The sequence below is a fragment of the Gracilinanus agilis genome, chromosome 6 (assembly GCF_016433145.1).
Source record: "Gracilinanus agilis isolate LMUSP501 chromosome 6, AgileGrace, whole genome shotgun sequence".
NCBI lineage: Eukaryota > Metazoa > Chordata > Mammalia > Didelphimorphia > Didelphidae > Gracilinanus > Gracilinanus agilis.
Window position 1 is genome coordinate 209,895,409 of NC_058135.1, and position 24,791 is coordinate 209,920,199.

The 24,791-nt window shown below is 36.6% G+C and overlaps 1 protein-coding gene across 1 annotated transcript in view; it reads left to right on the top strand.

Moving 5' to 3' along the window:
- Nucleotides 1–18,068: 18,068 nt before the first annotated feature.
- SLC2A9 (solute carrier family 2 member 9) overlaps nucleotides 18,069–24,791 on the top strand; it is a 315,386-nt gene continuing 308,663 nt past the window's right edge. The window contains exon 1 of the mRNA XM_044681454.1: nucleotides 18,069–18,209. Within this exon, the coding sequence (XP_044537389.1) occupies nucleotides 18,069–18,209 (141 nt within the window). The remainder of the gene's footprint in view (nucleotides 18,210–24,791) is intronic.

Here is a 24,791-nt window from a genome sequence, read left to right on the forward strand (position 1 = left end):
CCGAATGTACCTTTTATGATATCAAAGGCTCTGAACATCTTTCCTTTTGGTGCAAAGGACAGGGCATTGGACTGGGAAGTCAGGAGAGATGGACTTTAATCCAAGCCTTGCCACTAATTTCCTCTGGAACCTTGTTGGACAAGACTCTAGCTTTTCAGGTCCATCTGTAATTTGATGGGAAGAGGTAAAAATAGACTTTATCTAAAGCTTCTTCCATTTTTTTAGTCTATGATCCACTTTTCTTCCACTTACTTCATCTACTCTTTGGGCTTATGGTAAGTATTTTTAGAGTGTATAGAGAGCAGGTCTCAAAACCAGGAAACCTGAGTGCAAGCATTGCCTCTAACACAAACTGGCCGTGTGAATCCAGGCAAGCTATGAATTTTGTAGTATTCTAAGCTATTCTTTAATACTACAAAGGTTGCAGAAAAGGACTTATATTTTTAGAGGTAGTTTCTTCATTTGTTTTTTTTTTTCCTCACACCAGTGAAATCAAAACTTCATTCTCTAGCCCTATCCATTTTTCATGCAACAATCAACATTTTTTTGTTATAATAATGACTTAAATATTTTCTTATTGTGAATTTAATCATGGATAAACACATTTCTATTTTTTCCATCAATAAACATTTATTAAGCATTTGATTTGTGCCACTTGAGGCAGACGAGTAGTACAGTGGATAGAGTTCTGGCCCTGGAGGTTGGAAAACTCATCTTCCTGAGTCCAAATATGACCTTAGACACTTACTAGCTGTGTGACCCTGAGCAAGTCACTTAATCTTGTTTGCCTTAATTTCCTTATCCGTAAAACGAGGTATAGAAGAAAATGGCAAAACACTCCAATATCTTTGCCAAGAAAACCCCAGATGGGGACACAAAGACCTGGACATGACTGAAATGACTTAACATCAAGAATATGTCCTAGATACTGTGCTAAGCCCAGAGCTTACAATAATGGAGATACAAAATGGATAATTACCCCAATTTAAAAAAAAATTTTTCAGAATTAAACAAAATTATAGAAGACACAAAAAACAAATCATTTTTATTACCACCTTTTAAATTTAATATGTGCTTCTTTTAATTTATTTTAAACACACAAAACATTTCCTTATACAGAGCAGAAAACAAAAAAGATATATATGAAATTATGAATCTCTATTTCATACTACTTGCTTTTAAAAATGTATTATAATCAATTCCATACCTTTTAAAATTGTCTTTGTCTGACAAGCACATTCATTTCAAACTACAAAGAATAGGGGAGAAAAAGGATTGTATATGAAATTGTGCATTTAAGTTACACATATATTTTTTAAAGCCTACATATCAAAATGAATAGTCATTCTATTTTTGCTTCCATTCTTTTATCTCTGAAGTAAAAAAAAAGCCATCCTTTTTTATAACCATGATTACCCACTAATTCTATCCTTCTCCCCAAATAGAAAATTTTTCTTATAATATGTGCTTATAATTATTATTATTTTTAGGAAAACAAATCAACCTGTTGTCATGTTTGAGAATGAAAGCCTGATTCTATCCTTTGATCTTATCACTTCTCAGCCAAGAAATGGGAAGTTTATCTTACTATTGGTGGTTTGAAACATAATCATTAATATTTTTCAAATTTCCTAGTTTTGCATCATATTTTTATAAAAAATTGATCATATAATAAAGCACACAAATCATAAATAAGTACAAAAATGTACAAAGATTAAATGTCCTCTATTCACCCTCTCACAATTAAAATTATAATCAATAAATGGAAATAATTGATGAAAACTTGTACTATAGTGATGGTTGGGTGAGTTGAAAGAAAAGGAGAGATGAGGAGTCAATATCAACAGACCCTAGAAAATTATTGTAGTAGGGAAAATGGAAAGCAAAATCAAATATAACTTGAAGATTGTGAACCTGGGTGCCTGGAAGAAATAAGGAAATATGGATGATTGGTGGATGATATAAATTGTTCTGTCTTTGACACTGAAAAAAAAATTTCCCTGTGAGTGGTTCCTAGGGACCAAAATAGTCTATTTGGGGGGATTCTCTTTGAAAAATTATTTTTTTCAAGTAACAAGCATTTTCTCTTCCTCTTATCTCAATTCTCTAACTATTAAAAACAGAATCCTTGTAATAAATATGCATAATCAAGCAAAACAAGTCATCATATTGGTCATATTCAAAAGTGTGTCTTATGTATCTTAAGATCATCTCATCTCTGTTAGTTGGGTGGCAGCTTGCTTCATCATCATTTCTCTGGAATTGTAGTTGGCCATTGTATTATGTCAGGGTTCTTTATAAAGTTGTTTGTCTTTATAGCATTGTTATTGTACAAATCGTTCTGGTTCTATTCACTTCACATCATCAATCCATATAAATCTTCCCAATTTTCTGAGTAAGCCTTCCTATGTCACCTCTTATAGCACAATAGTATTCCATTACATTTTTTATCACTTTTCAATCAGTTATTCCACATTTGATAGGTACCCCCTTAATTTCCAATTGTTGGCTATCACAATAAGAGCTTCTATGAATATCTTTATACATGATCCTTTTACTCCTTCCTTGATCTCTTTAGTGTGAAATTGAGTAGTAGTATTGCTAAATGAAAGGGTATATACAATTTGAAGATTTTGGTTGCATAGTTTCAAATTCTGCTTTCTAACTGTGGAGTGATTAGGCTGGACCAATTCACTGGTCTACTATTACTGTGTGTCCCCTCCAATATTTGTCACTTTACTCTTCTGTCATTTTTGCCAATCTGATGGATGTGAAGAAGAACCCTAATTTATGTAATCATAGTTGTATATCTTAGCCTTTGTGATCTTCTCAATTCCTTGTTTAGTCATAAGCTCTTCCCTTCTCCATAGATACAGTTGGATTAATTTTAATCTAATTAATAAGGCACTGAGTAAGTAATTTACTTTAGCCATTTGTCTTTTTTAATTATAGTTTTATTAAATAATGGCCCATCATGCAATAAGCAATTAATATTTCTCCAAATCCTTTCTTCCCTCATCTTTCTTCTTCTCTTTACTTTGTCCTTTCCTTCATCCCTTCTTCCTTACTCTCCCTTCTTTTTTTCCTATTCTCACCGCCTTCCCCTCCTGTCTTTTTTTCTCATTCCTTCTCTTTCTCTTTTTTCTTCTTTCCTTCCTTCCTTCCTTCTTTCTCCAGAAGAAGCCAGAGCTGAAGGATACAAGCTACCAGTGATATCATTCCCTAGGCCTGGAGCATAAAAACCTAAGCAAACAAGAGGTCAAAAAGGGACTTTTGGGAGGAAGATTATTTGAATATTCATACACTTTTTAAAAAAAGCTTTATAAAGTGGATTTTATTGTTGAATAGGGTTTTTAAGTTAAAATATCAAACTCATTCACATTTTAAATTCTCTCCAGATGGGTAAAAAAAAAAAAAAAGCAAAGGCCCCTTTTCCAAATAAAATATTCCTCCCTCTTTCAACAAGATAAACAAATAACAAAGACATTCCAGTAAAACCATAGTACCAAAGGAAATATTTTATACTGCATTTTCTTTTTCTCTTGGAAACCTCTTCCAGTCTATCTCACTGTCAAGTGTCTATTGTGTGCTTCTTATGTGTGTGAGAATTTCACATAATTGAAAGATTTACTTTTATACATTAGACTTTTAATTGCCTGCTTAAGTATAAATTTTGCCTTTGGGAGTTGAAGCATATAATGAAAAAGGTGCAGCTGATTTTTAAAAACATTCTTTAAATTCCTATATACAATTAGATGCATCCATGATATTTGTTTGGTTATACACCAATGCTGTGGAGAGGCTCTCCAGACTGATGAAAACAAAGAGTGGGCAGGAGGGAGGGTGATAAAGAGGTTTAGATTTCACTTAGTTCTTTAAAAGAATCCAGGTCTCATACAATAACCCTTCCTCTACTATCTTCCCCACATCTCTTATATAACTTAGGTGATGTAGTAATTAGAATGTTGGACCAGGAGTCAGGAAGACTGGAGTTCAAATCCAGCCTTAGGTACTTACAGTCTCTTAAGCTCTGACTCGTATTCTTCTTCTGTAAAATGAAGATAGTTATAGCACCTACCTGGATTGTGGTGAAGATAATATAATACAATATTAGTAAAGCATCTCATAAACTTTGAAGGTTATATTTTTCTTACTTTTTAAAAAAAGATTTCTCCCCCAATGAACAAAAATCTATTTTTTCTTCTCCTACCTCATACCCTTTCTCTATTAGAAGGGAACCCCCCCCCCAAAAAAAAAAACTCTTATAACAAATAAAAATAGAAAGAAAATTTTTATAACAAAAAATAAATAGAAAGCAAATTCCCAAATAGCCAATTTATTTTCAAATCTAGTCATTCCTATCTTTACCTTATTTCGTGTATCTATCACCTTCTCTCTATCCATACAGCCACCTCCATGGTATAGATTCTCATCATCTCAATTCTGGACTATATCAGTATCCTGATTTCCCCACTTCAGGTCTTTCCCAACTCCTGCCTTTCCTTCACTTAACAGTCAAAGCAATTTTCCTAAAGTGTAACTCCAATCATGTCACTGCACCCCAACTCCAACCACACCACTGCACCCCAACTCCAACCACGCCACTGCACCCCAACTCCAACCATGTCACTGCATCCCAACTCCAACACACACTTATTAAACTCCAGTCACTCCCTGAAACCTCCAGAGTCAAATACAAACTCCTCTTGCATTTAAAGTCCTTCCTACTTTTTCAGTCTTCTTGTACTTTCCTTTCCTCCCTCCATGTACTATACAATTCAGCAGTTTTGCTTTTTTTCTGTTTCTAGCTTCCATCAAGACTCAGCTCAAATTTCACCTTTTGCAAGAGGTGTGTCCTGGTCCTTCCCACTGCTATTTCCTTTCCTTCTGCAATTACTGTGGAGGAGAGAGCCAGAACTTTTGAGCCATTCTGCTTCACTTAAATCCAATTTGTGAACAAGTCAAGACATTGCATTAATCCTCTTTGAAAACAATGGAGGAACAACAAAAACCTTCCAGTTGTGTGTGTGTGTGTGTGTGTGTGTGTGTGTGTGTGTGTGTGTGTGTGTGTGATATATAGTTGTTTGCAAATTGTCTCCCCTATGAGCTCCTTGAAATCAGGCACCATGTTTGAGCCAGCTTAGCTCAGAGATTGGTAAATAGCAAACACTTAAGTCATTGGAAAGATTTGATCATAGATCATCTTGAACCTGAGGCTGTCTGTATAATATATCAGTGTAATATGGTTTGATGAATACTAAATCTGGAGTCAAAGTATCTAGCTTCAAATCTCGTTCTTATAGATACTTACCGAGGCTAGACGAATGAACTCCTTGGGCCTCAGTTTCCTCATCTGTAAAGTGAGGGAGTCTGATTAAATGGCCTCTGAGACTTTCCATTTCTAGACTTATGATTCACCATGTCTTATTGCCTCTCATATTTTAACTATTTGAAAATCATTGAAGTTGCTGTTGTGATTAATAAAATGCACATTTATTTTAAAGTCTTATTGAACTCAAAGTTCAAATCTAGCCTCAGACATTTATCATCTGTGTGATGCTGGGCAAATCATTCAACCTCTCTTTGCCTTCATTTACTTAACTGGAAAATGGGAGTAATAACAGCACCTTCCTCAAAGGGTTGCTGTCAGGAACAAATGAGATAATGTTTAAAAGAGTGCATGGTGCTGGGCACATAATGTTAATTCCTCCCCTACCCTTTTCCCCCCTTCAGAGTAGCTTTCTATAGGTAGTAAAATAGCACAACTATTATCAAGTGAGAATTTCTGTTTCTGTTTCATGAAGTTTGGAAGGTGAAGTCTAATGATATCTTTTTTTTCCTTTATTAGGACAACCAGACAGACAGCCATGAAGGACAGTGGAAAAGATGAAGCTGATCTTAAAGAAGCAAAGTTGGTGAAAAAGAAATTGGTCAGTAGCTGTTTATCTTTGTTTAATGAAGTTATTTGTTACTTTTACACAAAGGAGGCTGAAGTATCAGGCCATGACTAATGTGAGGAAGGAAATTTTCCCAAGTTAACCATTTGCTATTATTATCCAGACATGCTAGCCTTCTTGTGGCCCCTTTTGGGATTGTCTTGCTAGAGACACTGGAGTGGTTTTCCATTTCCTTCTCCAGCTCATTTTACAGAGGAGAAATTGAGGTAAGCAGGGTTAAGTGACTTGCCCAAGGGATCACACAGCTAGTATCTGAGGTCACATTTGAACTCAGGCCTTCCTGACTCCAGGTCCAGTGCTCTGTGCATTATGGTGCCACCTTGCTGTCATAGGTGAATTTTCCTTATGCCAAGCTGCCTTCTAGCTATTCTCTTTACTTTCAAACATGAATTATTCCTTTTGTTTAAAACCTGGAGTCAGAAACACCCAAGTTCAAATACCAGGTATTAAGTAGTTTAAATACTACCTCAGATTTGTTCCAGCTGTGTGATCCCAAACAAATCCCATTACCTTTTTTTTTTTAAACCCTTATCATCTTAGAATCAATACTGTGTATTGGTTCCAAGGCAGAAGAGTGATAAGAGCTAGGCAATGGGGGCTAAGTGACTTGCTCAGGGTCACACACCTAGATAGTGTCTGAGGCCAGATTTGAACCAAGACCTCCCATATCTCCATCCACTGATCTACCTAGTTGCCCCCCCCTTTAAACTTCTTTATGCCTCAGTTTCCTCATCTGTAAAATGAAGAGGTTAGACTTGATATCCTCTAAAGTTCCTTTTGTCTCTAAATCTATCATGTTATGACTTTATTTCCAGGCAGCAGCTCTCGACATCTAGCTGTATTCCTTCAGAGGAGATTCATACTTACTCAGAGTGTAGCCATTTTAAGTACATTTTTTCAATAAGAATTAATACTTTTCTCTTTCTTTAGTTCCTCTCTCCAACTGAGAAATAAAATAAATGAAATGAAATATTTATAATAAATGTGCATCGTCAAGTAAGACAGTGGTAGTGTATTCATACATAGAATCTTTTTCAGTCCTTAAGGGGACTTTAGGCACAATTTGATTGCAGTACCTCTATTTTACAGGAAAGAAAACTGATCTCAGAAGGTTTAATTTTCTTGTCCAAGTTCGCAAAGTTAGATATAGACCCTAGACTTGAATGATTCTCCCGAACCTACTCCAGTGTTAAGTTTGAGTCCCAATTTTTTAAGAATATTAGAACTGGAAATGACCTTAAGGATCATTTATTCTCCTTTTACAAAGGAGGAAACTTCGATACAGAGACATGTGGTATATTGGCCAAACTATCACAGCTTGTGGTAGCTATGCCTAGATTTGAACATAAGTTTCCTGACCCTAGTTTGAGACTTTCCCCACTACTCTCAAAGTCTCCATCCAAGTAAAGGAAGGACAGTCAGAACTATGCAAGATCTAGGGAGTGTAAGTTCTTGGGGATTTCTCCAAAAGGCAAAGATATTAAGGAACTAAGTCAAGAGAAATACTTTATTTGGTAAAGAGGAAAAGGGAAAACAAACGAATTACTTTGCAATTTTGCTTCTGGCTCTAATTCTATTTTTAAGAAATCTACAAATTCCTTGGTACCCTATTCTAGTTTTAAATAGTATGTATTGTTTATTTTGGAGTACAGTGAACCTGGAAATAGAGTTGTCTTGTATTAAGAAGATCTGAGATTAACTGCTAGTTCTCCTGCTTACTATATAATCTTGGTTGAGTAATTTAACCTCTATAAATTCTTCATTCACAAAATGGGGATAAGAATTGACTAATTTTCACTTGCCTGTCTCAGCTGCCTATTGTGAAGCATCCACTAGATGTGAAATATTTTGGTAGGCACTGGGAAAAATGCAAAGATATATTAAACAGTGTCCTTGTCTACATGGAACTAAAATCTAGCAGGAATACAATGGATATATAAATACACACACACATATATGTATATGTATACATATATATATAGTCAGTCAATAAACATTTATCAAGTGGCTATTATGTACAATGGTACAGCTATGGTAATTTCTACGAATACAAAGAAAGGCAAAAAACATTCCCTGTTTTCAAGGAATTCTCAGTTTAATGGGAGGAACAACATGCAGACAACTATATACAAATAAGCTATTTATGGCATAAATTGGAAATAGTCAATACAGAGAAGGCACTAGAAGTAAGGATGCTCCAGAAAGGATTCCTAAAGAAGGTAGAATTTTAGCTGGAACTTAAAGGAAACCATGGAATCCAGGAGGTGGAGATGAGGAAGGAGAGAATTCTAGGCATCAGAGACAGCCACGGGAAGTGCCAGAAATCAGGAGATGGGAGTATCTCATTTGAGGAAGACAATAACTCTAGTATAGTCCAGAATAGACTATATAGAGAACAACAGAAAGGATCAAACTATTTTTGGGGAGACCAAACTATGAAATTATATCCAAAGAAAGAAAAATAATTTTTAACTAAAGAGATGAAGTAGTACTTTATGGAGGAAGTAACTATTGCAAAAGGTATCAAAGTAGGGCTGAGTAGGATTTCATTTGGCAGAAATAGGGAAGTATAAATAGCAATTGAAATAACTATGAATATAGTTTCTGTAAATGGTGAAGCATTGTATAAGGGAAATTGCCTGTGAGTTCCTTGAGGGCACGGAATGGGATTTTTTGTTTCCTTTTATTTTTTTTTTTTTAACCCTTGTACTTCCGTGTATTGTCTCATAGGTGGAAGAGTGGTAAGGGTGGGCAATGGGGGTCAAGTGACTTGCCCAGGGTCACACAGCTGGGAAGTGGCTGAGGCTGGGTTTGAACCTAGGACCTCCTGTCTCTAGGCCTGACTCTCACTCCACTGAGCTACCCAGCTCTGCCCCCTTTTGTTTCCCTTTTAAAAAAAAATTATTTTAAAACATTTTGTTTTTCTAATTACCTGTAAAAACAATTTTTAACATTAACATTTTTTTAGCTCCAAATTCTCTCATCCCATCCCCAATTCCCTCATCAAGAAGGCAAGCAATTTGATATAGGTTATACATTTGCAGTCAGTTTTGTCTTTAAAAAATCCCTAGTGCCTAGCACAATATTTGGCAGATGTTGTTTAGTCATTTTAGTCCTGAATGACCCTTTAGGACCCCTTTTGGGGTTTTCTTAGCAAAGATAGTGGAGTGGTTTTCCATTTCCTTCTCCAGCTCATTTGATAGAAGAGGACACTGAGTCAAATAGGGTTAATTGACTTGCCCAGGGTCACGGAGCTAGTAAAGGTCTGAGATTGGATTTAAACTCAGATCTTCCTGGATCCTGGACTGACACTATCTACTGTGCCACTAGTAGGTATCAAAGATAGAACTTGAACCCAGGTTCTTCTGACTTGGAGGCCAGCTCTCTATTCTCGCCTTTGTCTCTCATAATAAAATAACAAGTAATTGAGGGCCCTTATTTCTTGGGCTGTGGGTAATGAAGTTTTACATTTATCATGTTAATCAGTGTGGAAGAAGGAAGAAACACCTACTTGTATGTAAAAGTGCCCTAAACCAGAAATCAAGAGACCTGGATTCTTATCCTGATTCTCTTATTATTTACTTTTGCAATCTTGTGTAAGTTAACTCATGTCTTTAGACTTAAGATGTTTTGTTTTGTTTTTAAACCCTTCCCTTTTGTCTTAGAATCTATAAAATATCAATGATACATGTAATACCCAGTGGAATTGCTCATTAGCTAGGGGAAGGGGGAGGGAGGAGATGAGGGAAAGAACATGAATCATGTAACCATGAAAAATATATTCTAAATTAATTAATGAAACAAATTTTTAAAAAAGAGAAAAGAAAATCTTCAAAATATTGATTCCAAGGCAGAATTGTGGTAAGGATTAGGCAATTGGAGTTAAATGACTTGCCCAGGGTCTCGTAGTTAGGAAGTGTCTGAGGACAGATTTGAACCTCCTGTCTCCAGGTTTGGCTCTCTATCCACTGAGTCATCTAGCTGCCTCAGCCTGTTTTTCCTTTACAAAATTAAAGCATGGACTAGCTAGTTTATAAAGGTTCCCCTTCCAGCTCTGACATTCTGTGTTCTAAGCTTCTTTCCAGCTTTAACATTCTATGTTTCAAGATTCCTTTTCCAGCTCTGACATTCTGGGTTTCAAGATCCCTTCCAGTAATTAACATTCTATGTTTTAAGGTTCCTTCCTTCTCTGATATTTCATGTTTTAAGGTCTCTTCTGGTGATAACATTTTGTGTTCTGGGTAAGGCTTCTTCTGGCTCTGACACTTCAAAGCTTATCCTCTAAACTGATAATTTACAGTGGGGTAACACAATCAAGACAAAATTAAGACAACTATATCAGGAAAACTCATCATGAATCTGTTCTGTTTTTCTCTTCTCCCCTGTCTCTCCCCTTATGCCCACTCCACCCTGGGGACCATTCTGAGATGAGGCAGAATAAAAAACAGCTCCCACTTTAAACCCACCAGAAATCCAGGAAGGTGAGGATGGGGGAAAAAGAAAGAGCCTTATATTTGTAATTTGTTTTGAAATGCACACACTAAAACACCTTTTACTTACAATATTTAAGAGTAAAGAGGTTCTTTCCCTGAGTTTTCTATAGAATACTCAGAATTCTATGTTATCAATTTGAAGTGAAGACTCATTTATATTCTATTTGCTTTCCCAGAGAGATATGTCAGAGATTAAATAAGGTACCGGGTTCCTTTAAGAATCACATTTCTGTGTTCCTGTTAGAGTGGTTTTATGCAGGAAGAAATAGGAGATGAAGGGAGGTTGATCCAGGAGAGGACTGTACAAAGGGAAACTGGATCCAGCCAATAAGAGGAATTTTTCAGCTTTAGTCCCACCTATGAGTTGATTCATTGGAAAGAAAAAGAAAACTGAGGGGGAGAGGGAGAGGGAGAACTTTCCGGGAAAGTTGTCCTAGAGTACCACAGGGCTGTCAGCAGGACTTGATCCCTTGGTCACTGTTGCAAAAGAAACAGCCCATTGGGTAGGGCAAGGAACACTGGCTTAGAGGGAAGGAAGGTCAGCTCCTTAGCCATTAGTGGGCTGCTATTTTCATACTCACAAGATGACTGGCAGGCAGTCTGTGGGATCAAGGGGTTCTTGTCCAACCAACGACTTCTAAGGCAGAGGCAGCGATAGGAATTCAGCAGCAACCAAGTCCTGGGTGGCTGACTCTCGGATCCTTCATCAATTGTGACTGCTGGAGCTCAAGGGGGTCTGGGATACAGCTGTGGAGCTGAGCAGTGCCTTTCTAACTCTCCCTGATTTTTGATAGGTTTCAGAATGGCCCCACAGGGATGGGTTGGAAACCTGGAGGAGAGAAAGTGGGGGAGGCTGGGAGGATCAATACAAAGACAGCATAGATTAATTTCTGGCTTTGCATTTTACTTTACTTGCATGACTTTCCGTTGTTACTTTCATTGGCTGGTTTCACCAGGGATGTAAAAATAAGGATGTTCGATGTAATTGCTAAAGACTGGTCCCACTCCTGATATATGCCAGATGATTGGTGGGGATGAGGTGGGTAAAGATATTTACAAATAACAGTAAAAAAAAATAATCCCTGAATACTTCAGTGATCTATGATTTCATCACTGAAGGTACTCCTCGAACCCTTGTGGTTGGTCGTTGCTTTCCACTTTAGTAGATGGTGACCTGGATCACTGTGGCTAAAAAGATTCATCCTGGGGTGATCAGACTTCAGCTGACAAGCCTTTATTCCTATCTAGGCTGGTTTGGGGATGAGAGAACTGTAGTCTTTCACTAGCCTTATTCTTGAAGTCTTTTCAGCTTGATGGACAGCTAACATTGCTCTTTGGTGGACTTCAATAACTCAAATGTCACCTCCATAGATCACCCGAGGACCATTAGTGAAGGGACCGTCATCATAATCATCATCATCATCCCTGATATAGGGATTTTCAAAACTCTTTAGATCCATCATCTCATTTGACTTTTAAGAAGACTGATTATAAATAATATTGAACAAGAATACAATCTACTAAAATTTACCTTTTATTCATATTCAAGTAAATGAAATTTAACCCAGAAAAGCCGTAAATTTTCATTTCTAGTTTCTTTGTCCATTCCCATTTACTTTTCTCTTATAGGTCAGAATTCACGCATACTCTTTTTTTGGACCTTTATATATTGTTTTTGCTATGCATTATTTCACAAAATTTTTCCATATTTTCTTTTTTTTTTTTTTCTTTTTTTTTTTAAACCCTTGTACTTCAGTGTATTGTCTCATAGGTGGGAGAGTGGTAAGGGTGGGCAATGGGGATCAAGTGACCTGCCCAGGGTCACACAGCTGGGAAGTGGCTGAGGCCGGGTTTGAACCTAGGACCTCCTGTCTCTAGGCCTGACTCTCACTCCACTGAGCTACCCAGCTGCCCCCTATATTTTCTTATATAGATTACTTATACCTGTCAATCTCAATTATATCATATTATATTATAGTATTCCATTAAATTTATGTACTATGGTTTGTTCCACCACTTCCCAATTGTTGGATATTTAGGTTACTTATAGTTTTGTTTTTATTTTTGAGTAATTACATATACTACTGGATGAAAACCTTTGAATAGGTACTTTTTTTGCTTTTATATATTATTTTAATTAATAGAATTTATTTGCAGGTATCTCAGCCCCTCACTGCCCTCCCCATACTAATAGGAAGCATCATCTGGCAAAGTGATATGCATATATAGATTCTGTCTTTTGCATTTCCACTTCTTAGTTTATTCTCTGGAGATGAGCATTCACAAGTTATTTTTCAAATATTAAATCTGTAACTGTATATAATGTTCTTTTGGTTCCACTCATTTCACTCTTCATTATCTCATGTAGTTCTTTCCAAGTTTTTAAAATTAATCTGATCATGGTTTCTTATAACTCATGGATAGTTTTTTTTTTAAAACCCTTGTACTTCGGTATATTGTCTCATAGGTGGAAGATTGGTAAGGGTGGGCAATGGGGGTCAAGTGACTTGCCCAGGGTCACACAGCTGGGAAGTGGCTGAGGCCGGGTTTGAACCTAGGACCTCCTGTCTCTAGGCCTGACTCTCACTCCACTGAGCTACCCAGCTGCCCCCGGATAGTTTTAAAAATAAATTTTGTTTTGTTATGTTTTTGCATCACCCAAATTTCGCCCATATGGCTTTCCTCCTTCCAGAAAATGATTCCTTATATATTTTTCTTTTGTTATTCCTTTTATTCTTTCCTCTCTCATAAACTAATTAAAGAGAGGAAAAGCTCTTAATATATCAATGTCTAGTTTGGCAAAAAAAAACCCAAAGTAAAAAAAAACCCAAACCCCAAATTCCCAAATCAGCTATGTTTGAAAATGTAACTCTTTTTGAATTTTAAATTCATCATCTTTCTGACAGGAGATGAGTGGCATGTTTTATCTTTATTCTTTTAGATTCATTGCATTGATTAGAGTTCTGAAGTCTTTCAACATTGTTTTTCTTTCTAATATTGATATCATTGCATAAATTATTCTTCTATTCACTTGAGTTAGCATCAGAACATAGGAATCTTCCTAGTTTTGTCTGAAATATTTTATTTTATTTTATTTTTTTGCATCCATATACCACAGTTTGTTTAGTTATTCCTCAATAAGATAACAACCCTTTAATTTCTATTTTGGGCTATCATGAAATGAGCAGTTCTAAATAGCTTTGTATATACAGGTCTTTTTCTTATAACTTTGATTTCTTTGAAGTATGGACCTAGTAGTAGCATAGTTGAATCAAAGGGTTTGTACAAGTCTGACTTCTGGGAGCATAATTCCAAACTGCTTTCCAGAATGGTTAGAAGCCTTCCAGGGGTTGACATTTTTCTCTTTTAAATCTTTGCCAATTTGATGATTTTGAGGTAGAAACTTAGTTATTTTAATTTACATTTATCTAATTATTAGAAATTGTGAATACGTTTTTCATCAAATTGTTGATAACTTAAACTTCTTCCATTGAAAACTTCCTGTTTATACCTATTGGAATGTAGCTTTTAGTTTTATGTTTAAATCAATTTCTTATATATCTTGGACATAGGACCTTTATCAGACAAATTTATATCAAAATTTTTCCCTCAGTTATTTTCTGCCTTTTAGTTTAACCACATTAAATTGTTCAAAAAGATCTAAATTTAACATAATCAGAATTGGCCATCCTATCTTTAGTCATACTCTTCCCCTATTCATGAGTTTGAAAAGTAATTTGTTCTTTGTTCCTCTGAATTTTCTTATGATCTGACCTGTTATATATAGTAATGTATCCATTTGGGGTTTATCTTAGTATATGGTATGAAGTGTTGATCCAAATCTACATTTTTCCACACAATTTTCTCAGCAGTTTTTATCAAATTCTAAATCTTTTCCACAGGAACTGAGCAATTTGAGTTTATGAAATACAATGCCACTTCATTTGCTTCTATATGTTATGTGTCTATTCTGTTCCACTGACCCTCCCTGACTCTTCTCCAATCTTCTCTTTCTATCTCTCTATCCTTCTTCTCTGTTTGTCTCTGTATGTCTCATAGCATATCCCAACCTGTGATATTTTCAGGATTATTCCCTACAAGAGAAATGGAATCAGAGGATCAGTCCTTTTAGTTTTCATTTATTTTCTGTGTGTCCTTGATCCATTTCTATCTTGATGGATCTCAGTTTCCTCGTTGCTAAAATTAATGGCTGAAGTAGATTACCTTTAGGGCTCTATCTCTGTATCTCTGTTCTTATGAATATTTGGTTTGATTATTTAGGTATGATGATAATGATGGCTAAATATGAATAATTTGGCAAGTTTAATTCTATAATGTCAGATTTTCCCCAAAGATTAAAACAAATTTGCAATCCCAATAGCAATGAAATTCTTTCTCTGCAATTCTGCCAGCATTGAATTTCATTGCTTTTGATTATTTTTGTCCATTTGAAGAGTGGGAAGAGGTATGTTGTTCAATTTGTGTTTCTTTCACTTGGTGTGGATGAACATTTAAAAAAATGATCATTAACAATTTGTGCTGCTTCTTTTAGATAAGATCTGCTCATGTCCCTTGACCACTGTCAGTCTATTTATCCCTTATGAACTGGGGAGTGCCTTTAAATTTTTTTAATACATCTACACTGACAAATAAAAGGTTGCATTTGAATTGAATCTTATAGGAAGTCAGAGATTCCAAGAGGCAAAGGTGATTGGGTATTTTCTAGACATAAGGATCCAACAGTTCAAAGACCTAGAACTGGGCTTTCTGACTAAAGGGGTCAGGTCCTGAAGAGCTTTGAATAAGAGGAGTTCATATTTAATTCAAGAGATAACAGGGATCTCTTAGGTGTTATTAGGGATAATATGTTCACATTTAGGAAAATTAGTTTGGAGGCTGTGTGAAAGATGGATTGAAATGGAAAGGTCACTGAGTTCAGAAGGTCAACTACTAGTAAAAGTAGTCCATTTGTTGTCAAAGAAGTTGAGGTTCTATCAGGTGCCCTTAGGGGCCTTTTAGTAGATTCTGATGTATGATTGAGAGTCTCTATACTCAAATCTAATGAATTAAACTAAGGGTTTTATTGATATGAATTAATTATGTGACTGAAATATTTTAGTTGGATTAAATTAATTATAAGATATATATAAAGTTCATCTTTGTAAAAGAAAACATTTGAACAATTCTTTGTATGTGCATACATACACATGTATATGCCCATTACATTCTGATATATTTTAGATGTCAGATATTCACCATATTTTCTATAAATATTAATCATCAATTTAAAATTTTGACTATATATTTTTGTGCAGAATTTAAGACATTTGAAGGTAATTAAGAATTTTGATTTTACAACTAGTAATTCCTTCTATTTGTCAAATAGGAAAAAAAACACAATATGATGCTTCTTTCAGTTGATTTTTTAATAACTCTGTGAGACTAACAAGATATTTATTAGCCTCCTTGTTTTGCTGATGAGGACACTAATATCCAGACAGGTTAGGTGCCTTTCTTAAAGTCATACAGATGAGTTTTTAATTTAGTGTCATTACCATTTAGTCAGACATAGTCATAGTCCCTATTAAAGTTCTTTTATATTTCATTGTATCATGGAGGTAACCTTAAATCCTGAGTGGCAAGATAAACGGCAAACTCTGAGAGCTCCTTCCAAGCTGAAAAGGATTCAGGAATGGACCCAGTGATGGATTATATGGCTGTTTTCCAGTGTCTGACCCAGCTAAATGTGGATAGTTTCATCATCAAGTTGGTCACCAGCTAATGTAATTTTTTGGCCAGAGCAGCTCATTAAAACACTAATAATATGTGAAGGTACTGCCAAATCTGTTGCTTTATGGGCCAGCAGTGGTGAAATAATAGCTCATTTAAAGCCTTATATTATGTAATTATAGAATGTTATAGCCAGAAGGAACCCATTTTCCCAACTAAACAAAACTTCCTTCTCCTGAGTCCCATTCCTTGAGGAGCATGATCTCAGATTACCAGTGGGAAAGTTTGGTAATCCATGCTAAGGAGTCCATGTTCCATAAGAAAATGAAAAGTAAAAAAAAAATTATTTTGTTTTTCTTTTTTCTTAAATGAAGGAGGAGTAGGAGGGAGAGAAGGTAAATTTTCATTAATTGAAAAATAATAAAATTTAATATGAAAGAAGAAAAATGAGATTTCCCTGAAAAGATGTCTTAACTCAGTGTCTCCATGGAGAATTTCAGACCTTCAAGAAGTTAGATATTTGGAGGTAGGGAAATATCACCCCTTTACTCTGATAATGATAATGGAAAAAGAGATGAAGTAAAAGGAGAGATAAGGAACAATTTAGGACCTCTATGTCCAATGAAAGATAGCTGCAAACAGCAAAAGCATAGGTCGAAAGCTAGAAGGGACCTTAGACGCTATTTAATCCAACCATTCATTTTACAGAGGAAGAAACAGAGGAAATAGAAGTTAAATAACTTGCCCAGGATCACAGAGGCAGTTCAATGTTGAGTCCAAGGTCTTGTTGAGTCCAAGCCTAATCCCTATCCATTAGGCTATGCTCCTTCAAGGGAAAATTAAAGCAGCCATAATACACCAAGGAATAGCCCACTTACAGTTTTGTCAAAAAGCATCTCACCAGGGGCAGTTGGGTGGCTCAGAAGATTGAGAGCCAAGGCGAGAGACAGGAGGTCCTGGATTCAAATTTGATCTCAGACACTTCTTAGCTGTGTGACCCTGGTCAAGTCACTTAACCCCTATTGCCTAGCCCTTACCTCTCTTCTGCCTTGGAACCAACACACAGTATTGACTCAAAGACGGAAGGGAAGGGTTTAAAAAACAAAAGCATCTCACTTCCTATGCACATGCATTGCACACTCATGTACTTGTACTACACACACTTAACATTAGAATTCAGACCAGTCCTGGAATCTGCAGCTCTTTCAATAAGAACAGTGCTTGGTTACTATTAACTTGTGGTATAACCTTGCTTAAATCATTTCTCCTATCTCCAGAGTTCTTGTCTGTAAAAGGAGGGAGTTAGAGCAGCTAACTTCTTAAACATCCTCACGGCTCTGATATTCTAAGTCCCAGATCGGAAATATATTCACCTGACCTTCAGGGTTTCCAATGCTTTTTGCCCAGGTTGCTGCAGGGCTCACAGATCTGAATCTTCTACCCAGAACTTAGACTTGGGTCACTTGCTAGCAACTTTGGGGGAGCTTTTTTTTTGGGGGGGGGGGACGGGGCGTATGGGAAGAGAAGAAAACAGGCTTGCTTGCTCATACTCGCATTACGGATTCCTGAGCTGACTATTCCCCTCTTGAGGTTCTGCCTTGTTATTACAACTGGTTGCTAACTTTATACTAGAAGAGAAAAGTTGCCACATATCCTGTTCAGATAGGAGTGGACACGTTTCCTGTTGAGCTCTTGCCTCCCTTCCTGTGGACTCTGCCTTCTGGCTAAGTGTGGGACAGCGTCTTATTTATTTTGCTGTCACTTTCTCTTCCTTGTCCTAAGCAGCTGGATTGTCGGGAGAATTGCTGAGCTGAGCAATTAACTACTAAAATCAATACGATCCTTAAACTTAGCCTTCCTTAAACCAAACAAACAAACATTTAATGACATGGATTACTCTGGCCAGAGATTAGCTCCGCTTACTTTTGGCGCCAGAGAGGAGCAAGGTAGTATGTCTTTAATTCCAGATAGGGAACCTCCTGAATGTGAACACCTGATGAAAAGAATTCCAAGTGTGAGAAAAAGCAAGGTAAAGAAATCTACTTCTGGAGGATTTCTGGAGCTGTGGGAGCAAGGATATGGCTGCTGGAGCCTTGAACCTTAGTTCTCAGCCCCTTTCTGGTAGAGGGGAAATGGGAGGGAACTCAATTACCCTTTCCTAGTGTTGGGCTTTCTCTGAAGTTTTCCCTGATCCTCCCTTCCCCTCCTCTACTCCTGCCCCTTCCCAAGGATCACAAGTTTCACTGCTATTTGTTCTCTTAAAATTTCTGGAATGGAAGGAAGTTTTCTCCACCCTCCATTAAAAAGAAAAAAAAAGTAGCAGGAAACTCATTTATAACTTACCTATCCAGGCACTTTGAAGATAGAGGACTGTTTCATTGATATCTTGTATTTTCTCCACCCCTTTTTTCTCTTCTCCTCGCATAGTACCTGACACCCAATCAGTGCTTATTGACTTGGCTTGACTTATAGGGGAGGAGGGAGCTAGTGTGCCGTATACACCAAAGTACAGGTATCTTTTCCACATCGATACTTTCTCCATCACAGTTTTGATATATCATGGGTTGGCATAAGAAATTAAATAGAAATTTGGAAGGCGTTTTGGGGAAGTCACAGATGACACATAAAGACCAGCAGATGACACGGAAAAAGTATAGAAACTCAGAAATACATAAAACACACCTGTAGGATTATATAACATCAAAATTTAAAAGTTTAATGCCATAAATATACACGATTTCTTTTACTACAGACATCCCTTAAATGAAGAAGAAAAAAATCCAGACTTCTATTGTATGAAGAAAGGTCCCCAAATTTTACACATTCTCCAGATTTGGGGATATTGCACCCCTAACCCCCATGATGTGGAAGGGATACTTGTATTTCACCATGCAGAATGTGACAGAAACAAAGGAGGGATATAAACAAAATTGGTGTTGTAGAATCATTAATTACCTTAATGGAGGTGGTTGTGCCTCATCTAGGGCTTGAAAGAAGAGAAGAACCTTATCAAATATTGGGTTTCAGAAATGAAGAATAGAATGTTGGAGGGAGACTATACTACAACCATGTTAGAAATTAGTTACTAGTTCAGTTTGACTGGCATTTAGAGGGAATTAAGGAATAAAATATGAAGTAAGGCTAATATATGATCTAAAACATAACAGGGAAACTGTTCTTATTCTGATGAGGATACTGATGTGATCATGCATGTATATCAGGAAGAATCTTATATCTGATGTGGAAAGGATGATCAAAGAGGAGGAAGGTTGAAAGGTAGAGAAAAAAGGTTATTAGAAGGTTATTTAATACACATAATTCAAATTAATATCCTTTATGGTTTCAAAGTGTTTTTAAATATAGTATCTCATTTGATTTTTGACAATAATCCTATAATATAGGTAGGGGAAATATATTTTCTTCATATGGCAGATGAGGAAATCAAGGCTCAGAATGGTTAAATGACTAATGACATTAAATAACTGTCATGTAGCCATGTTGTTGTTACAGAACCCAGGTCTTTTAACTCTCAATCCAGTGTTATTTCTACTGTGTCATATATTAGTATTTTTCTATAATGATGCCAGGATTCAAGTACATTAAAGAGAATCATGGAGGGGGGAGTGTTATGGAGAAAACAAATCCCTTAGTCCCCAAAAAGCTGTTCCTAGTCAAAGTTGTCAAGGCCACATTATCTTCTGTTTCTGAGCTTTCACATTTTCTGCCCCTTAACCTTTGCAAAGATTGATGTTCCTTGCTAGGCATTCAGTGTCTTCTTTCTAATCTTCTAATCCTTTCTTTGCACACTCTCATCAAAATCTGCACTCAGATTTCTACTTCAGTTACTTCAATATATTTCACCAAACTTGTGATTTTGATGTGAGTACTCAGTTCAGTGATAGAGATAGTAACCCATTCATGCTTTTTGATCCTGGATGACTCTGGTCTACATTGTCCAATGAATCCTTCATAGGTAATCCACCCAATGATCTGGAGGCATTCCTCTGGTCGCTTATCTTTTGGACTTTCCTTCTATTATCCTCCACTCTTGTTACTTGACTGACCCACCTCTTCTGATCACATCTATATCTCTTCTGCCATTTTTTTTAGGCAAGTTACCATTGGTAATATGCTGCAGCCTAATTATAGCCATCACATACCTATTCATTAATTTGAGTTACCTACAGTTTTGATTCTTTGGCAGTATGGTGTTCCATGATTTATAGACATATAGCTTTGCCAGAAGAATTTTGGAGAGAGGCAGAATAACCCCTCTCAACTAGATTAATTTTAATATGAATCAAACCTATAGTTGAAAATGTGGCCAGTTAAAGAGGCAAGTTAGAAAGGGAGGGCATATTTTGGCAGAAGTCTGGACCTTCCTAAAGATATCATAATCATATTGTTTAGGTGGCCAGATACTCTATCCATGTATAATAACAAACTTAGACACAAGCCTAGAGAGTATCAAGGCTCATGTGTCTTAGATGTTTGGACATCTCTTTCTGGTGAAGTGGAGTGTTTCCTTTACTAAGCTGTTGACTCTTTTTCATGATTTTCCAGTATCACTCATTTCTTTTCTGAATTTTTCTTCTACCTTTCTTATTTGATTTTTGAAATCCTTTTTGAGTTCCTCCATTAATTCTTTTTGGATTTGAGAGCAATTCCTATTTTTCTTGGAAGCTTTGGATACTGCAGTATTGACTTTCTTATCTTCTTCTGAGTTTGTGTTCTAGTTTTCCCTGTCATCAACTAATTTTCTAGGTTGAGTTTCTTTTTTTTGTTGTTGTTCATTTTCCAGCCTTTTTCTTTTCTTTTAACTTTAAAGAAAATTGTTAAAGTTGGGCTCTGTGACTATGGTAAAGGGAGCACTATTCCAAACTTCAGACTCTTTGTACAGTTGCCTTCAGGGCTAACTCTAGGGATCTAGTTGGCTTCAGTTCTTCCAAAGTGGTATGATGTAAGGAGAGGTGTATTTAGTACTCTCTTGGCGTGTACTCTTTCTTGTCTGTGAGTAACCACAAGCACTTTTTTTTCTGCCTTGAAACTGTGACCAGTGTTCCTTGCTCCCCTGTGGCCATAAGTGGTGGTGTGTGCTAGTGAGACCCTAACCCACAATTGTGACCTGGATCTGCATATGGACAATGCAAACAAGAGTCTTAGATCCAGAACCAGCAAAAATACCTCTGAAATCTCAGCGGTTATCTGAGCCCCTCTTACTATCTGTGGCTGAGAGCTCCTGAAACCTTTGCTGCTGAGCCAGCTTCCCTCAACGCCTGTTGCTGGGGCAGAGCCTATCTTGGTGGGCTGCTTTGTGCTCCATTTCCACCCTGGTGCAATAGATCCTGTCCTTTTGTGGTTTATGCTGCTCCAGAATTCTTTTGAGTAGTTATATCATAGTTTTTTAGATGTTAATTTGGTAGAGACCAAGTGGGTTTGTATATCTTCTCTGCCACCTTGGCTCTACTCCCTGCACTGAAATCTAAAAAGAAAAGAAGTTAGGAGAGATTAATGTAAAGTCATATGCTTGGGTTCAAAAATCTATAAGTACAAGATGGAGGAGGCATGACTAGATGGTATTTTCTCCAAAAACAGAACTGAGGTCTTTATTGAGGTGAAACTCATGATGACTCAGCAGCATGATATGGTAGGGAAGAAAACAAGAGAATCTTGGGCTTCATGGTGGAATACATGATTAGAGTCCAAGATTAGGAAAGTGATAATCCTATCCTTCTCTGCCCTGGTTGGACCAAATCAACTATAGGATGTTCAATTTTGGACATTACATTTTCAGAATGCTATTGATAAATTGAAGAGCATTCCTAAGAGGGCAGGGCAGCTAGGTGGTACAATGGATAGAACACCAGGACTGGAGTCAAGAAGATCTGAGTTCAAATCTAGCCCCAGTCACACTTATTAACTGTGTGATCTTGGGCAAGCCACTTAACCTTTATTTGCCTTGGTTCCTCATCTGCAAAATGGGGACACATTGGAAAAGGGAATAGTAAACAACTATATCTTTGCCAAGCATGAGAAATTCATGGGGTCATGGAGAATAATTTTTGGGGGCCATAGGGGAAAGGAGTGCTAGGAGGCAGGTTAGAGTGCCAGGCCTGCCTCCAGAAAGACTCATTTCCCTAAGTTCAATGGTGGCCTCAAGACACTTACTAGCTGTGACCCAGGGCAAGTCATTTAGCCCTATTTGCTTCAGTTTCTTCATTTGTAAAATGATCTGGAGAAGGATATGGCAAACCACTCCAATATATTTGCTAATAAAATCTCAAATAGGGTCATGAAGAGTCAGACATAACTGAAATAACTGAAGAACAACAAAATATGTTCCAGGCATTATGTGCTAAATGCTAAAGATTAAAAAACAAAAGAAAATGAAAGAAAAAAGAGCAAAAACAATCTTTGATAATTGAACCAAATCTTCATAGAGGAAGCCAGAGATTTTGGATAAAGAACATAGTAGTCATTGCAAAGTCATGGAGATAGGGAAGAGCAAGAAGGCCAGTATGGTCTATAGACACTGGAAAGGTAGAAAGGGACCAGAGTGTTAAGAGTTTTAAATGCCAAACAAAGGAGTCTATATTTGATTCTAGAGATAAAAGAGAACCCCTTCACATTTTTTAGTAGGAGGTGACATAATTAGACCTATAGTTTAGGAAAACCAATTTGACAATTATGTGGAGAATGAACTACAGTAGTAAGAAACCTGAACTAGGGAGAAGAATTAAAAGATTATTATAGTTCTCCACCTCTAGAGAAGGAACTGTTGGACTAGAAACGCAGATGAAAACATTCGATTTATCATTTGTTTATTTGGGTACATGATTTGGGGTCTTGGTTTTATAAGATTACTCTCTTACAACAATGAATAATATGGAAATATGTTTTGAGTGATAATACATGTATAATCCAGTGGGATTACTTGTCAGCTCTGAAGAGGAGAGGGAAAAGAGGAGGGAGACAACATGAATCATGTAACTTTGGGAAAAAAAATTTTAATTAAATTAAATTAAAAAAAAAAAGAAAAAAGACTGTAGTCCAGGATGTTAGAAGCAGTTCAGTTGCACAATGAGAGCACTGGCCCTGGAGTCAGAAAGCCCTGCATTCATATTTGGCCCCAGACACTCAATAACTGTGTGATGTTAGGAAATTACTTAACCTTAATCTGAATTAGTTTCCCTCATCTGAAAATGGTAATCACAACACTTACTTCACGAGGCTATTGTGAAGAACAAATGAGATAATAGTGCTCTTGAGATCCTAATAAACCCTTCCTTCCTTCCTTCCTTCCTTCCTTTCTTCCTTCCTTCCTTCCTTCCTTCCTTCCTTCCTTCCTTCCTTCCTTCCTTCTTTCCTTCCTTCCTTCCTTCAGTGAATATTTAACCTAGGGTGATGGGTGTATGAGTAGGGAAGGAGGATAGATACAAGAGATATTATAGAGAAAGAAATAAAAATTTTGGCATTTAATTGGATATATAGGATTAGTGAAAGTGAAGACTCTAGGATAATACCAAGGAGTTAAACATGGATAGCTGGAAGGATGGTGATGCTCTTGCTAGTATTAGAAACATTTAGAATAAAAGAAGAAGGTAGGAGATGAACCAAGAGAGAGCAGTGACATGAAAACCATGAGAAGATACATCATCTAGGAAGAAAAAAAATTGATCAACAATACTTGATGCTGCTATGAAGTTTAGAAGTATAAGATATGAGAAAGAGCCATTGGATTTCTCAATTATGAGATAATTGGTAACTTTGGAGAAAGTAATTTTATTTGAATGAGATCAGAGCCAAATTGGAGAGAGTTTAGAAGACTGAACAGAAAATAAGTGGAGATAATTAGTATAGGTTAACACCTAGTATAGCTGGGTTTTTTTTCAGTGTATTTTCTTTAGAAGGGAAGGAGAGATATAGAATGAAAGAATGAATGATGGGATCTTTTAAGAGTTGTTTGAGATGCAATAAACATGGGAAGGAACCAGTAGATGGGAAAATACTGAAGATTAGAGAATGGGGGCATTAATGATGCAATTTGTTGGAAAAAATGGGAAAGGAGGGGAATCAATGGTACAGATGGACATAAGTTTCCATGAGAACAAGAGAATTCAGGAAATTTTGGTAACAGAAAAAGGGTAACATAGGGTATGATGGGGGAAGGGGCAAGGCAGGGCAGGTAAAAGGATTTGAGTGTGAAAAAACTGAGGGACACAGAGATCAAGTAGCATGATATGATGGCAGTGAAAAGGAATTTTCCCTGAGTATCTTTGGATTCTGAGTTACAAAGATGACCAATAAATAAAATTATTGGTTCATTTAATAGCCCAGATACTTTCTTTGGGAAGTTCTTATGTTCTATGTGAGGCTGATAGTCTAGATATGATGCTAAGAGAGAAATATAGAAAGACTGGTTAACTGGAAACCCAAATACTATGTTGGATAGTCCACAGTGAAAGGAATATTTGTTTCCTTTGTCAAATTTTCATATATCTGTAAAATGGTAGATGCTCAGTAAAAACTTGCAGATAGATTTATATGATTAACTGAACCTCTGACATTTGGAGGGAGATGTGTGGCTAAAAGGCTAAGAGCTTTTTCTGCT